Source organism: Poecilia reticulata, chromosome 10, assembly GCF_904066995.2.
Source record: "Poecilia reticulata chromosome 10, P_reticulata-male-v2, whole genome shotgun sequence".
Taxonomy (NCBI): Eukaryota; Metazoa; Chordata; class Actinopteri; order Cyprinodontiformes; family Poeciliidae; genus Poecilia; species Poecilia reticulata.
The window spans coordinates 18,227,004-18,240,197 of NC_088839.1; the positions used below are offsets into that span (position 1 = coordinate 18,227,004).

A 13,194-nucleotide genomic window follows, 5' to 3' on the forward strand; every position below is an offset into this window, starting at 1 on the left:
CTGCAGCCCCATTTTTTCATACAATCTGTTGCAGAGCAGAGGAAAACATAAAATAAATCTAAAGGTTGCTTTGTCTTGCTTAGTTTTGGTCCAGGAAGCACTGAGTGAACAGGCCTCTGATGTCCTGAGGGATTCATGTCATTCATATCTGAAACCCCAACACCATTTAGTGCCTTATACATTAAATATAACATTTACATTTCTGATTTAGTTGGAAAAAAATATAGCCAGTGCAGCAGTTTTAAAACTTGTGTGACATGAGAATTTATTTCTGATGTTCAGGGCGCTGATGGCTGCATATCGGATGAGCAGGCAGAGACTGGTGTAACTTACAGAAAGTAAAGGATCACAGGAGTCTTTTGCATCATATTCAGACAGAAAACTCTCATTCTGGAAATGTAATCAGAATAGTACCTAGGTAGTAGACCTTCAGTTAAAATCCATGACAACACCTGCGTTTCCTGATCTACAAACTGTATTTCTAAGTCTAGTAGAGAGTTGATTTCTAACCTTGGAATATTTTTTAGACCAAAAATAATGACTTCTATGTTTTCTGCCATTAGTTGAAGAAAATTCACATTAACTCATATTGTGGATTCTGCCTGTTATTGCAAAGAACTGCGGTGATGTGGTGACAAAAAATGTGTGTAATCAGCTCACACAGAGCATGAGATGTTGTAATAGAAGATCATCTAGGCCGGTGAAGTAGATGTTAAATTAAAGTGGCCTGAGAATGGATCCACACCGTGGAACCCCACAATGTGATCTGGGTTCGCTCAGGTATAATGGTGCCAACAAACAACACTGCATCAGGTAAAAACGGTTTGACTGCAGTGTAGTGGTGGGATTTAAAGTTTGGTTCTTTTCGTAATAGCAAACACAATCAGAGGCACAAAAAAGCCTTATTTCACATGTGAAATAAGCCTTTCATTTTGTTTCCCCACAACAAATTCAGCAGAAACACAATGAGAAGTGGGTGTATTGATTTACAGCAGCAGCAGGATTTAAACTTCAGCTTCTTGGTGTCACTGTTGTCAAGACGGGGAAATATGAGGCTCGATCTAAGTTTAACCTGAGGTGAAAGTGCTTAATGATTAACTGATGTTAAATACCAGGTTAAATGTCTGAAAGACTCAGGGTGACGTCTAACCAATAAAAATGTGTCTCGGCTGAAGAATTTATGTTGGCAGAGCAAATATTTTTAACATCTGTAATATGGTACTTTAAAGTAAATGAAAAACATTTGCCTTCACTTTGGACCAAAAGAAATTCCTGGATTTATTACTTGAATCTAATTAAAAGACTCAGCTTGTCCCACAAAGTAATTTATTAGTGTTGTATAAACATGGTCTTGTTTTGTACTGTTATTAATTTATTAACTCAGATATAAGCGAGAAACCCGTGGAACAGAGAATGATGATGCAAACACTGCCCTCTAGAGACTAAGTATAGACATAGCAGGACAAAAACTTCTAGTCCACATTTTTTTTTCTTTAGTTTACCTTTCTTTTTCTTCTTCTGGTATGGCTGTAAGTATTTAGAATTGGCCCCCATTTTATGCCCTCTAAACCGAAGACATCTTTACGTTTCTTAAAAAGGAATGTTTTCTTCCATTTTGCAATTTCCTGACCTGTAAGTTATTTCTTGACTGAGTCGCTGTTGCTCTTTATGATCAGGATGCCTAAAAGACATCAATAAAATACTTTAAGCTGATGTAGACATATGCAGGCGGAGAGATATCACATTTCTCCGATTTTTGCTTCTCTTCTGACTCCTTGTTGAATCAAAAACTGAATTCATAAATTCTTCTGACATAAGGTTCTGGAAAACGAAGCTCCACTAAAAAAAGATAGCTCCGTATGTTTTCACTGTCAGACTACAGGTCTGCTGGTGGCTCTTTAAGATGCTAGAAATAAAACCAATGTCGTTTTTGACCTGGAGACATCATGTTAACTTTTTTAAACTTTCTATTTTGTCAAATCCTAGAGTGGCTTCATTCTGAATAGCTGTGCTGAAACACATTTAGGGTCTTCATAGACCACTTTTCCACCAAATTTACTTTTTTTTCTACTTTCTGATTTTCAAATTTTTTCAATTAGGGGAAAAAAATCTATGTATATAAAATAGTTTATCTATATAGTATGAGAATGCCCTCTTGTTAGAATTACTGTAATGCAACATAACAGAGACAAAGTCAATGGGACATTTTTGAGAAATGTTAAGGTAAAAAGTGAAAAGGCAGCTCATTCATTGCTCAATCACAACACAAATGCATTGCAGAAACAAACAGAATCAATCTGAAATTCGGTCAGTATCTGCTTTATTTATAAATGAATTTGATTGTTGGTCGGTGTATGTCTTCACACAAAAACGCTCTGAGCTGCTCTGGTGTTTTTTCACCCTGCTGGTCCCTTCAGCAGCTCTCATCTTCCTAGATTCCTCATCCATGAGAGCAGGCGAGGGAATTGGACACAAAGGACAGAAAGCAGTCAGTGTTGTCCATCATGGGGCCTCTAATGATGTTGCTTTACAGCCACTGACTGAGCAGAAAATGACCGCAGGGACAGGCCACAACACTCTGAACTGATCACAGCAACCTTGCTGTTCCCATCCTCCAAATTATGTAAACAAACAACAACATAAGAGGAGGGTGTTTTTAGTTTCATTTTAATATGCTTTCTCTGATTTTAGACATCTGTCCTTGGGTGAAATGAAGACCGAAGGCGAAAGATCCCCCGGGCACCATGTCAGATCAGTGCAGACTAACCTAGCGGATCTGAATCATGGTCAGCTGGCGGCTGATGGCGAAATGGTGAGCTGAGGTCAGACCTGCTCCAGAGACAGAGCTGGGTGTGGTGCCCACCGCAGGACTCGTTCGCTCCTGGAAAACAGAACAGCTTCAGCGTATAGGTTTGCTTTTATCTCCATTTCCACCTCCATTTGTTCTAATTAGAAGAATGAAAAACAGCCCACATGAATGGCTGTATTCGTATAGATAACTATGCTTATTTGTCTCCGAAGCCGCCTGTTCTAATTCTCTCTGTGATGGAAAGGGAGGCAGGGAGGAGGATGGAGACCTGGGGAGACGAAGTGGACCTCCTGCTGCTTGCAGTGTCTCCGTCTGACTTATATTAACATAAAGCACAAAGTCTTACGCATCTGTCTTCTGTGTGGTCTCCAGTTAAAAGCCATTTTAACAAATGCTGTGTGTATTCATAGCTTATTCAAATGTTTATTCTTATTAAGTGCTTATTTTCTACTTTGTGACCTTTATCTCTGACAATTTCAATTAAAAACTTAAACTGCGTTTAAACATTTTGAATGACTTTAATGCGTGGACAGAAAAATAATACAGACTGCAGGCAGGAAATGAATGCACAGGCAAAGGTAATGAAAAATATCACACAAAAATGTGAAAACTGTTTTTCTCCCAGCAGTTACACATTTAGAGTGATTGCCATGTAAGTGAACTGTTTCTACAAAGATTATGTGAAAAGCAGAAAAGCAACAGTTCATAGAATGAAAAGATGTAAATTAATATTTAGGATAAAATTAACCTTAACCAAGAAAAAGCTTTGTTCTTTCTTTTTTTCCATCTTTATTTTTTGAAAAGACATTAATTTAGTATTTCTTATGAAATATATCCTAAATAGACAGGCTTATCTGATCATACGGACATAACATTGTATGCACACTCTGCTTACTGAAACTGATTTTGATACATTTAAAATAATTTAAATCATGACAGGTTTATTTGGACAAAATGAACACACCACAACAATTATCACACCTCAAACTTATATATATATATAAAAAAAACACCAAGTATTTTACTGACAAAAAACAATCTTTCATCTATTGGATTGCTTGAAATTAATAGGTATGTAAAATACCAGTTGTCATGCACATAAACCACTTATTTTTTTGTCCATTATATGTGATAAATATTATAGGCATGCAAAGAAATCTATGAAATATTAATTTAAAAGGATAAAATTAAAGATTACAGAATGTCCTTGTCAAAACCCACATGTTTGCCAAAACAAAGATCATTTCACAACAAAAATAATGTTGAATCTTTGAGTAATATTTAAGTAGTTTAACAAAAATGTCAGTTTCACTTAAATTTGCTCATTGTATTACGGACACTTGCTGTTTGAACATATAATGATTCTCACCTTCGTTCTGTTTGTTGAATTTTCTGAGTCCCAGAATCCCTCCGATTGAAAACCTGGACTCAGAGGGACAGTCTGTCCCCATGGAAACAGATGATGCTGCCAATACAGAGACGCAAACATCACTGAGAGGAAGACTGGGCATACAGAAGTATAATAGAGAGACACTCACCATCTTCACAAGGCTTCGCCTGAACTTTCCTCCTGATGATCCTGCAAACACCAAAACAATCAACACTTGTTTTCCAGATCTTTGCTGTCAAGCAGAAACACCGAAACACACCAGGACACCGTTACCTGTTGATTGAGCTGATGCTGGGAACGTTGCTTGGGTCACACACTTGCTCCAGCACCAGCTTGTCCCGGATCTCCCAGGCAAACATCGTGGGACTGTTGTGTTTCAGCTGCAGGATCTTCTGCACTACTGTGGGGGTTGCCACCTTGGGCTTGGAGCCACCTATCAGCCCCGGTCTGATGCTTCCTGTCTCGTTGTACCTGGCATGTTTAAGAGTCGTGTGTGGCAAGGAAAGGTTGACACTTACTCACAGAAGGATAAACAGGCAGTCCGTTGGCTGCCAACTTTTACTTTGTGTAGTTTCCATTTTCATGGTTGGGATGAAATTAGCATTATCTATCAAACCCTACATGCCACAACATTTGGTTCTGCATATCAAGTTTTTTTTGTTGTGTTAAGTTTAATCAAACGACTACTCTTTTTTCTATGCCAAATTAAAAATTGTGGAAAGCAATTATGACAAAAAGCTACAATCTTTTTAATAAGCTTCTAATAATTGTTATTTTGCATGTGCATTGTATGCAGCGAGTTTCAGGATTTTTGCTTTTGGTCAAACGCCCTGATTAAAATAGACAGACCGAAAGACAAACAGACACGATGACTCAATAAAAGCATTAAAAGAATCCACGAGCTTTTAAACATTTGTTTTTGAAATATTTTATGATGTCATAACTTCCTGATTCCATATTGGGACACAAATGAATTACCATATGGCTGAACCCATTTTAAACTGCGGCTACCTGGTCAATATTTTGCTGACGCAGCCATGACTGACGCGCAGACGGCGCGAGATCTCGCAGGGGCGCACCCCGTGCTGCGCGAGCTCCACGATCCGGTGTCTGACCTCGTGCGGTAACGGCCGCCCGTTGATGAAGACTCCGCCGAGCTGGTTTACCCCGCCGAGCCCTGAGTGTCGGAGCAGAACGAGAAGACCCATTTCCAGGACTTCAGACAGCCTCTGTGGAAAGGATGCAAGGTTCCGATACTTACTGTGCGCAACTGTGAACGGAACCAGTCCAAAACTTACTTCCATCACAGAAACGTCAAAGAACCACGACCTGCTAAACTTGTCGTGGTTCAACCTCCAAGGTTCAGATAAGACACAGAAACTTGAGCAAAAATAAATAAATAAATAAATAAATTACATCCTCCAGCTCTGTATCCAAAGTTTGGCGATGAACCTTCAAACAAACGGAGAAATTGAAAATAAAGTATAAACTTAAAACTTTAAATGCAGACTACCTCTCTACGGTATACTTTCAGCACCTGATCAGTGAACAGCGGTGAAAGCCTCTGAGCGCACAGGCGGGGCTGAGGCGCCTATGGTTTCGTCGAGCGCATTTATACGCAAAGAAGGGTGCAGACAGGACAAATTGTAATAAATGTTGAGCATTTCTCTTTAGCCCTAAGCGAACACTCGTTTTTAAAAGTATATCTGGATTTTAAAAGGAAGTTCTAAATGTTCAACTTGATATTGTCGACGTCGTTCAATTTTTTTCTTTTTTAAAAAAAATATTATAAAGATTTAACCCAGCAGTGAGCTCTTTCAGCAATGCTTAGAGAAAGAATTTCGATGTAATCTATCTATTATTATGCATCAGTTTGAACAAAAAGGGGGATTTTAAAGAATGAAAAAATATTAAGCGTTAAGAACATAATTTCATTCTTTATCTCTTTGGTTTCAAAGAACTAGATTTTCTTGATCTTTTAACTTGGAATTCATCGTTAGTTCTTCAGGCTTTCTAAAGATTTTATTTCTTCTGACTTTGACTGCTTCAATTTCACACCCAGTCTTTGTACCTGGCTAGTATAGATTTCTTGACTGAAAAAAACAAACAAAAACTTTTTGACTTTTGTAAAAACAGCAGAAATGTGACAGAAAATAACATTATATCCTCATCATCCAAAGATAGTTGTGGAAGCATCATACTCTGAGGATGCTGCTTATCAGCAAGGGCAGGTCAGAGTTGTATCTACAGTACATACAGATACATACAGCCCAATCCTACAAAAAGAGAGAAGAGACTGAGACTGACATTCACCGTCAGGAGAATTAAATGATCCAGCTTGATACATATTGATGTGTTAAAATGGACTAGTCAAAGTCCACACATAAGTCCATTTAAGAACGTGTGGCATTAGTCATAAAGTGTGGATACCCTTTTCCTTCACTTTAGAGTTACTTGCCAATTTGTTTTGCTCTATCATCAAAATTATGAATAAAATACATTAAGTTTGTGCTGTAATATCACAAGAAAGAAAAAGGACAAAGGAAAAAAAAATCCAAAAGTGTTATGAATATGTTTTATATTTAAAATAGAACAGAATAACTAATTTCATAAAGCCCGCAGGACTGTAAAGTATAATTTCCTCAATAAATGCAACAATTATTCTAATGTCTACAAACAATGTCTACACAGTAGACATTAGAAGTATACAATAAGTTGGTTTACAATAGGGGTCGACTATCTTTAAGATTTAAAAAGCCATTTTCCCTCAGTCCAGCTAAGTAAAACAGATATAAAGTTGAAAAATGTACATGTTTTAATAAAGACAATTTGGATTTGATAAGTATGTTATAGGTCATTTTCAAAGACCTTTATTTTATTTATGTTGCCAGGTTTCAAATTAAAGAAAGAATATACAACTTTTGCAAAAACAAAAAGAAAAAAGTAGATACATACATCTCTTATAGGATGTTGATATTTGTGGAAAACGATGCATATTTTACTTTCTGTTGTGAAGATTCAATGCAATTATTGCATCAAAAAAACTGAAAAGCTGCTAAAACCAGAATTAAATTTTATTTTATTATGTCTATTTTTTTTTTTAAAACAGACAGTCAAAGTTATGCGGAAGCAGTACGGAAGGTTCAAAGAGCAGCAGGTTGCAGACCTTTCTGGCTTAGATAAGATGTAATGTAATTTCTCCATTAATTCATTTCCCCGGAAAAGAAAAGTGACGTAACTCCGGGTTTATTTTTGGCTGTCCAACTTTTTCCGGAAACGCCGGTTAAGTAATTCAAATCATAACCACATGTACACAAACCTGCTTAGTGGGAACTACATTTGTCTCTGCTTCGTGGAAGAAATGCGTTTTGAGTTGACAGAGGTAATCGCTACCGAGATGCAGTGAAATAAATTAGTGTACTACACAAAAGCGCCTTTGTTTTGACATCGTATTAGCCGTGTTTGTAATGTAGCTTTCTTGCTAGGTGCTAGTGTACTGCTGCCTTGCCTTAGCGCGTTTCCGATATGTTAGAAACATTTACAGAACGTCCTTTAAAGTATTTTAAAAACTAAACCAAGTTTTAAAACAACTTGATCCAATGTAATTTCCGTTGAGGGTAAGAATTAAGAAGTAGTTGTGTAACGCGTTATTGTCCCGCGCTGCTTACATGCAATACACGAATTCACCATTGAGCGGCGCTGCGTAGCCTGCCTAAGATTGTACTATGAACTCTGTCAATGAAAATGAAGTATCGGATGGTAAAGGGAATATCAAAGACCGCCTTTTCTTCATTGAGGACTCCATCACTTCAGAGAGTGGAGAAGAGACGTGTTCTGGTTACATGAAACATGAGAAACGAGCCAAGCTGTTTTCACAGCTCAGCAGAGACGGTTCTCCTCCGCTGCTCCTTGCTTTCTCCATCACCTCTGGACAGACTCAGCAGGACGCCAGCAGTGTCTCCAGTGCTGGTTCACAGGAGCAGCTGGAAGAGGACAGCGATCAGCCTATTGAGGAGTGGATGATCCTGGATGGAGAGGAGCAGGCGGAGGACCCAAGCATCCAGCTCAACCTCGGCTGCTGGGAAAGCTCTGAGGAGGATGTTGAAGATGAAGGTTAGAGATCATCTTTGCCGACATTATTTATCTTACTTCTAATCACAGTAGATCAAGTGCAAAAATATTTTTGTCTAATATTAATTAAAAAAAAGACAAAATAGCTAAATGGATTGCACACTTCCCCTTATTAATATGCTTTAATATAAACTTATGATTTTTGAGATCTAGATCCATTTCTTCACACCTGAATCAAATGGCTGAATAACTCATAAAAAGCTATTCATTTACTTCAGGTGTGGTCTAAGTCATTTCACTGCAGTCCAGGGTGTGTGTTTGGGTTGTTGTCGTGCTGAAGAGGAAACTGCTGCAGCCTCTGTCAGGTTTTCTTATAGGATTGCAGATTTGTGGAGGGCACAAATTATTTCCCTTTCAGCCGATACTCTCACCTGAGCTGAGGATCTCTGCAGCTCTTCCAGAGTAACTACAGGCTCTTTGTCTGCTTCTCTCATTAATGCTCGTCTTATCAAAGTAGCTCATAAATGTAGTTTTACAAAATCAATGTAGTTTGGTATTAAAGACTTGAATTGTGTAATTAATTGTTTACATTCAATAAAATCTCAGGCATCTTTTTATACTTGGTATTTTCTGCCATCTACTGTTTATGTGAAGGCAGTATTATAGAGTTACACAAAATGTTGGGCCCCTAAAAGGACGGCAATATTTGGATGTTTAATCCAGTAAAGATTTACTAGACTACTGATGCTGATACAGCATCAAATACACTTAATCACTTGTTGCCAGTTGTGTCCCTATCACAGAATTCACCAGCATTATTGCATATTTTCCTTGTATTGTGCAGCCCTAGTGGCCACTCCACTAACAGGTAACAGTAACATTTTGAGGTCATTCTCTCCATCCAGGTATGACAGACAAGGAAGTGAAATCAGGAGGGGATTCCTGGGCTGTCTCAGACAAAGACAAGGTAATCTTTATTATCTAGATTTCAAACACTAAGCTTGTGAATCAGAAAATGTTCAGTGAAAACATATTGTAGGAACTCAGAAATAGTTATTTGCTGTACACTATTTGGATCTTTCAATATGTCCAGTATGGAGGCACTCGGTCTCTGGGCAGTCGCTATTTCACGGCTGGCCGCTCATCCATCTGTAACATCTGCAACAGGATGGGACACGTCGCCAGAAGTTGCTACTTTCACAAGGTACAAATTGAGACCCCTGTGTTTGTTGACAACATCATGTCATCAATCAAAAACAGATAAAAAAACATCTTGTTCTCCTCAGCAGAAAAGTCCCACTTGTGTCCTTTGTGGCGTCCAGGGCCACGTCCAAAGAGACTGCCCGAGCCGACCCTGTTCCACTTGTGGACTGCCTTCGCATGCCCTCAACCCCTGCAGAGTGCCTCCAGTGTGGAAGCAGCACTGCCAGCGCTGCGGCGTGACCGGCCACATGTTTCATGTGAGTTCATCTGTCAACTCCCATTAGAAATTCCTTGGATTGTTTTGATTAAAGTGTGTTTAGTGTTGAAGAAATTCTTGAAACTTAATTCTATAATCTTGTGAGGATGTCTGTATTTTAGCCCAGTTTTTATAAAGTGTTGCTCTGTTTCTGCATCTCTTCTTCTGTGAAACTACCGTGTTTATCTGGATGTTGCTCATAGGGAAATTCTTATTCTTTGTTTGTTGTGTTTTTTTTTCTCGTTTTTCAGGCCTGCCCAGATACATGGCGACAATACCACCTGACTGTAAGAGGAAGTTTTATTTTATTCCTAATGAATCTGCAGCATTGCACAACTACAGTATCAAGACATGGCCGTCCACCTAGACACACAGGCTGGACAAGGAGATAATTAGTCAAAGAGGCAGCCAGGAATCCGGTGGTAACTCTGGAGGAGCTGCAGAGGTCCAAAGCTCAGGGAGTAGAATCTGCCTGCAGAACTTACTATTAGCTGTGCACTCCACAAATATGGCCTCAGTGGAAGAGAGGCAAGAAGAAAGCCATCAGGAGTTCAGCTTACAGTTTGGCGTTAGCCATGTTAGAGATACAGACTGTTTCCTGGTCAGATATGATCAAAATACAACTTCCATGCAAATCCTTATGCAAACACACCAAGCCCACAGTTAATCATGATAGTGGAACAATATTGCAGCAGGGGGAGAAAAACTGGCCGGGGTTTATTGAGAGATGATTACAGCTGTTTAAAGGATAGATTCTGATTGGTTTATTTGTCACGTGCAGAGTCAACACAAGTCAACAATAAAATTAAATTCTTTGAATGAAAACAATCGTTCAACTCACCATCAAATCAAGAAGTACTCGCATGCAATACAAGTAAAGTAAGAAGTGTGCAAGAGTGACCTTAAAATTCAGAACTAAATCCAAAATCAGTGTTTGCAGACACTTTCCATTCAGTTTTGCAAGCAAGACTGGGTATATTTTTCTGTCTCCAAAGCTAGACGTATCTTTAAAGACTTGCAGCTACAGCTCTACTACAGGTGGCTCTACAAAGTATTGACTCAGGAAGCATGCCTCACTTTTCACTTTTTCAAAAGAAACTTGAAAATCATAAAACATTTTTCCTTCACTTTACAGTTACTACTTTACATTGATTTAGCACAAAAACTCACAAAGTTTGTGTTTATAGTGTGATAAGTTACGGAAAAGTACATGTGGTCTCAATATTTTACATGTCAGTAACAGAGGTGACAATAAAGGCAGAAGAAAAACTAAGGAAAATATGTTTTTTAATGTACTCTGTAGCAATTGAAGTGTGGATTTGTCAATGCATTTTAATCTAATGCCTAGCAAAACATAAAAGGTCAATTTCATTTTTTTCTAGGTCAAGTTAGGGGTTCCTTTCAGACCCAGAAACGCCTGCAGCCTCAAACATAAGAGTCACCATGCTCATTGCTACAACTGCTCAAAAAGGGGACATTATGGTCATGTAAGTAGATGACTTTCACCATTTCAAGATGCCCTCTTCCTATATTTTGTCCTTTTTCTCTCACTCATTTGGATGGTTGTCTTTTTTGACATCAGGAGTGCACAAAGAGGAGGATGATCAGTGGCACTTTTCCCTCACTGCCTTATGTTTGTTATTATGACACTCTGGATGACATTCTGCAGCAGAACGCTCCGACGCTCACACCAGCCAAAGGTGACTAAAAGTTGCTTTTAAATAATTATTCCACAAAAAAAAAATCTACATTTAGAACAATGTGTTTCAGCTGTACTAATTGTACAAAAGGTTTTTAAAATTGTGTAATTTGACATGTGCTTTCAGACCTTGTGAGTGCTGGACCCCTAACTCCTTCACAGCAGGAATGTTGCAAAGATTCGCCATTGATGCAGGGAAGAAGCAGGACAAAGCTGGAGCCTGGCGCTCATTCTGGGAGGAGGAAGACCTGGCCCGAAAGGCGCAGAGAGAGGCGTGAAGTGAAGCGACTGAGGAGGGAGGCCCAGGCTAAGCGGGAAGGAGGATTTCTGGGGAGGCATTTTTGCACCATTGATGATGCAGTTTGCCCCACTGACCCCTATAGACCCGTCCTGCGCAGTCATGGAGAGTCCAAAACCTCTCAGGAGAGCAAAAAGAGAGAGGAGAAAGCTGGGAAGAAGAGCAGGAAGAGCAGAGAGGCAGAGAAGTGGAGAAAAAGAAGGGGGATAAAACGCGGGGATTTGTATCCACACGGTGACATTGACATTGGAAGTGAAAACCTTCTGTCTCCAAAGCAGAGAGTACGTCACCGAAGGAGATGAAAAGTGATGTAAAATTTTGACCTTTTAGTGGCATTAAATGTTCTGTTCAATTTATTTATAATATGTATTTAATAACGCATAAAATACATTAATAAAAAATTAATTGAATCAAGTGTGGAAGTAGCTTAAGCCTTTTTTCGGTTTTGTGAAAGTTTATACTCGTTTTTAAATTTTTAAAGAACAATTAATGTTATAAATATTAAAGCCTTGCAAGTGGATTCAATTCATGTGAAAAGTCTCTTTATATTTATTATACATAAAATGTTTTTTCTGATTTGCTATGGTTGTTTTCTTCCTTTTCATTTCTACTATGCAGCAAGAGTGAACCTTTGAACTGAAACACAGTTTAAGTTTGTTTAAACTGAGGTTGCATGATTTCAAGTTGTCATTTGGTTTTAAAACCTTGACAATTTTAAAATATCTACCATCTACTATAGAAACCAGCCTTTAATCGGGCTGCATTTAGGATTTAAGGTGGATTTTTACTACTTTAATTGCTGTTAGAATATGATTATAAAATGTTAGTTAGCGTTTTCACTACATGGATATGTATTCTCAAAATACACTTTTTGTTTTTCTGTAAGGCACGCTTTTCAATATGGTGTAGCTCTTTGCATTTATAATATTCAACACAATAATATATCTAAAGTGTGGATTGCTTTAAAAAAACAACTAGTTGAATGAATCTACTATTAGTTTCACTGCCAATCTCCTGGCTATGATCATATTGGCTGGGCAAAATTTGTAAACATTTTATATAATTTTTAATGAAAAATATTTTTGCTAATTGCCTTATGTGTCGCAATGGGGATACAGTAAACTACTTTTGGGTGATTCCAATAATGTTTTTTTCTATTTAATAGTAAATTTAAATGGCGAGTAGTAAAAAAATGAGTTTGAAAAATGTCCATTTGTTGCTTGTGACATTTAAGCCGTAAACACCGTATTTGTGAGTGTAAGCTAATGTTGAGGCTGCAAGAAAGTATTATATTTAGGCCAATAAATAAAAGCTTTATTAATATGAAGCTTGCATTTGTTTATGCCGCACGAATAAAAGCCGTGTGGAGCCAGTGGGTTTTTTCAAAGCCTTGTCTCATAGTAGTTCTGCTGTGAAGCTGCTGAATTATTAATGAGCAGAGCAGCTGCCTGAGGTTTTTCAGACAAAA

The 13,194-nt window shown here is 38.2% G+C and overlaps 2 protein-coding genes across 4 annotated transcripts; one reads left to right on the forward strand and one right to left on the reverse strand.

Moving 5' to 3' along the window:
• Nucleotides 1–2,352: 2,352 nt before the first annotated feature.
• LOC103471746 (paired box protein Pax-5-like) lies at nt 2,353–5,021 on the reverse strand. The gene is made up of 4 exons (XM_008420928.3): nt 4,473–5,021; nt 4,348–4,388; nt 4,179–4,274; nt 2,353–2,881 (listed from the first exon to the last, which is right to left on the reverse strand). Exons 1-4 carry the CDS (start codon nt 4,556–4,558, stop codon nt 2,763–2,765), a joined length of 342 nt encoding a protein of 113 aa, XP_008419150.2. The 5' UTR covers nt 4,559–5,021; the 3' UTR covers nt 2,353–2,762.
• A 2,391-nt stretch (nt 5,022–7,412) lies between these two features.
• LOC103471380 (zinc finger CCHC domain-containing protein 7-like) lies at nt 7,413–12,307 on the forward strand. 3 transcript variants are annotated; one of them, XM_081611651.1, is made up of 9 exons: nt 7,413–7,581; nt 7,997–8,312; nt 9,176–9,237; nt 9,364–9,474; nt 9,557–9,730; nt 9,981–10,016; nt 11,112–11,216; nt 11,312–11,429; nt 11,556–12,307. In XM_081611651.1, exons 1-9 carry the CDS (start codon nt 7,507–7,509, stop codon nt 12,026–12,028), a joined length of 1,470 nt encoding a protein of 489 aa, XP_081467777.1. In that variant the 5' UTR covers nt 7,413–7,506; the 3' UTR covers nt 12,029–12,307. The 3 variants fall into 3 exon arrangements, with proteins under 3 accessions (XP_081467777.1, XP_008418562.2, XP_008418563.2); XM_008420340.3 differs by lacking the exon at nt 7,413–7,581 and having other exon boundaries at nt 7,603–8,312; nt 9,560–9,730; XM_008420341.3 differs by lacking the exon at nt 7,413–7,581 and having other exon boundaries at nt 7,603–8,312; nt 9,593–9,730.
• The last annotated feature ends 887 nt before the right edge of the window (nt 12,308–13,194 follow it).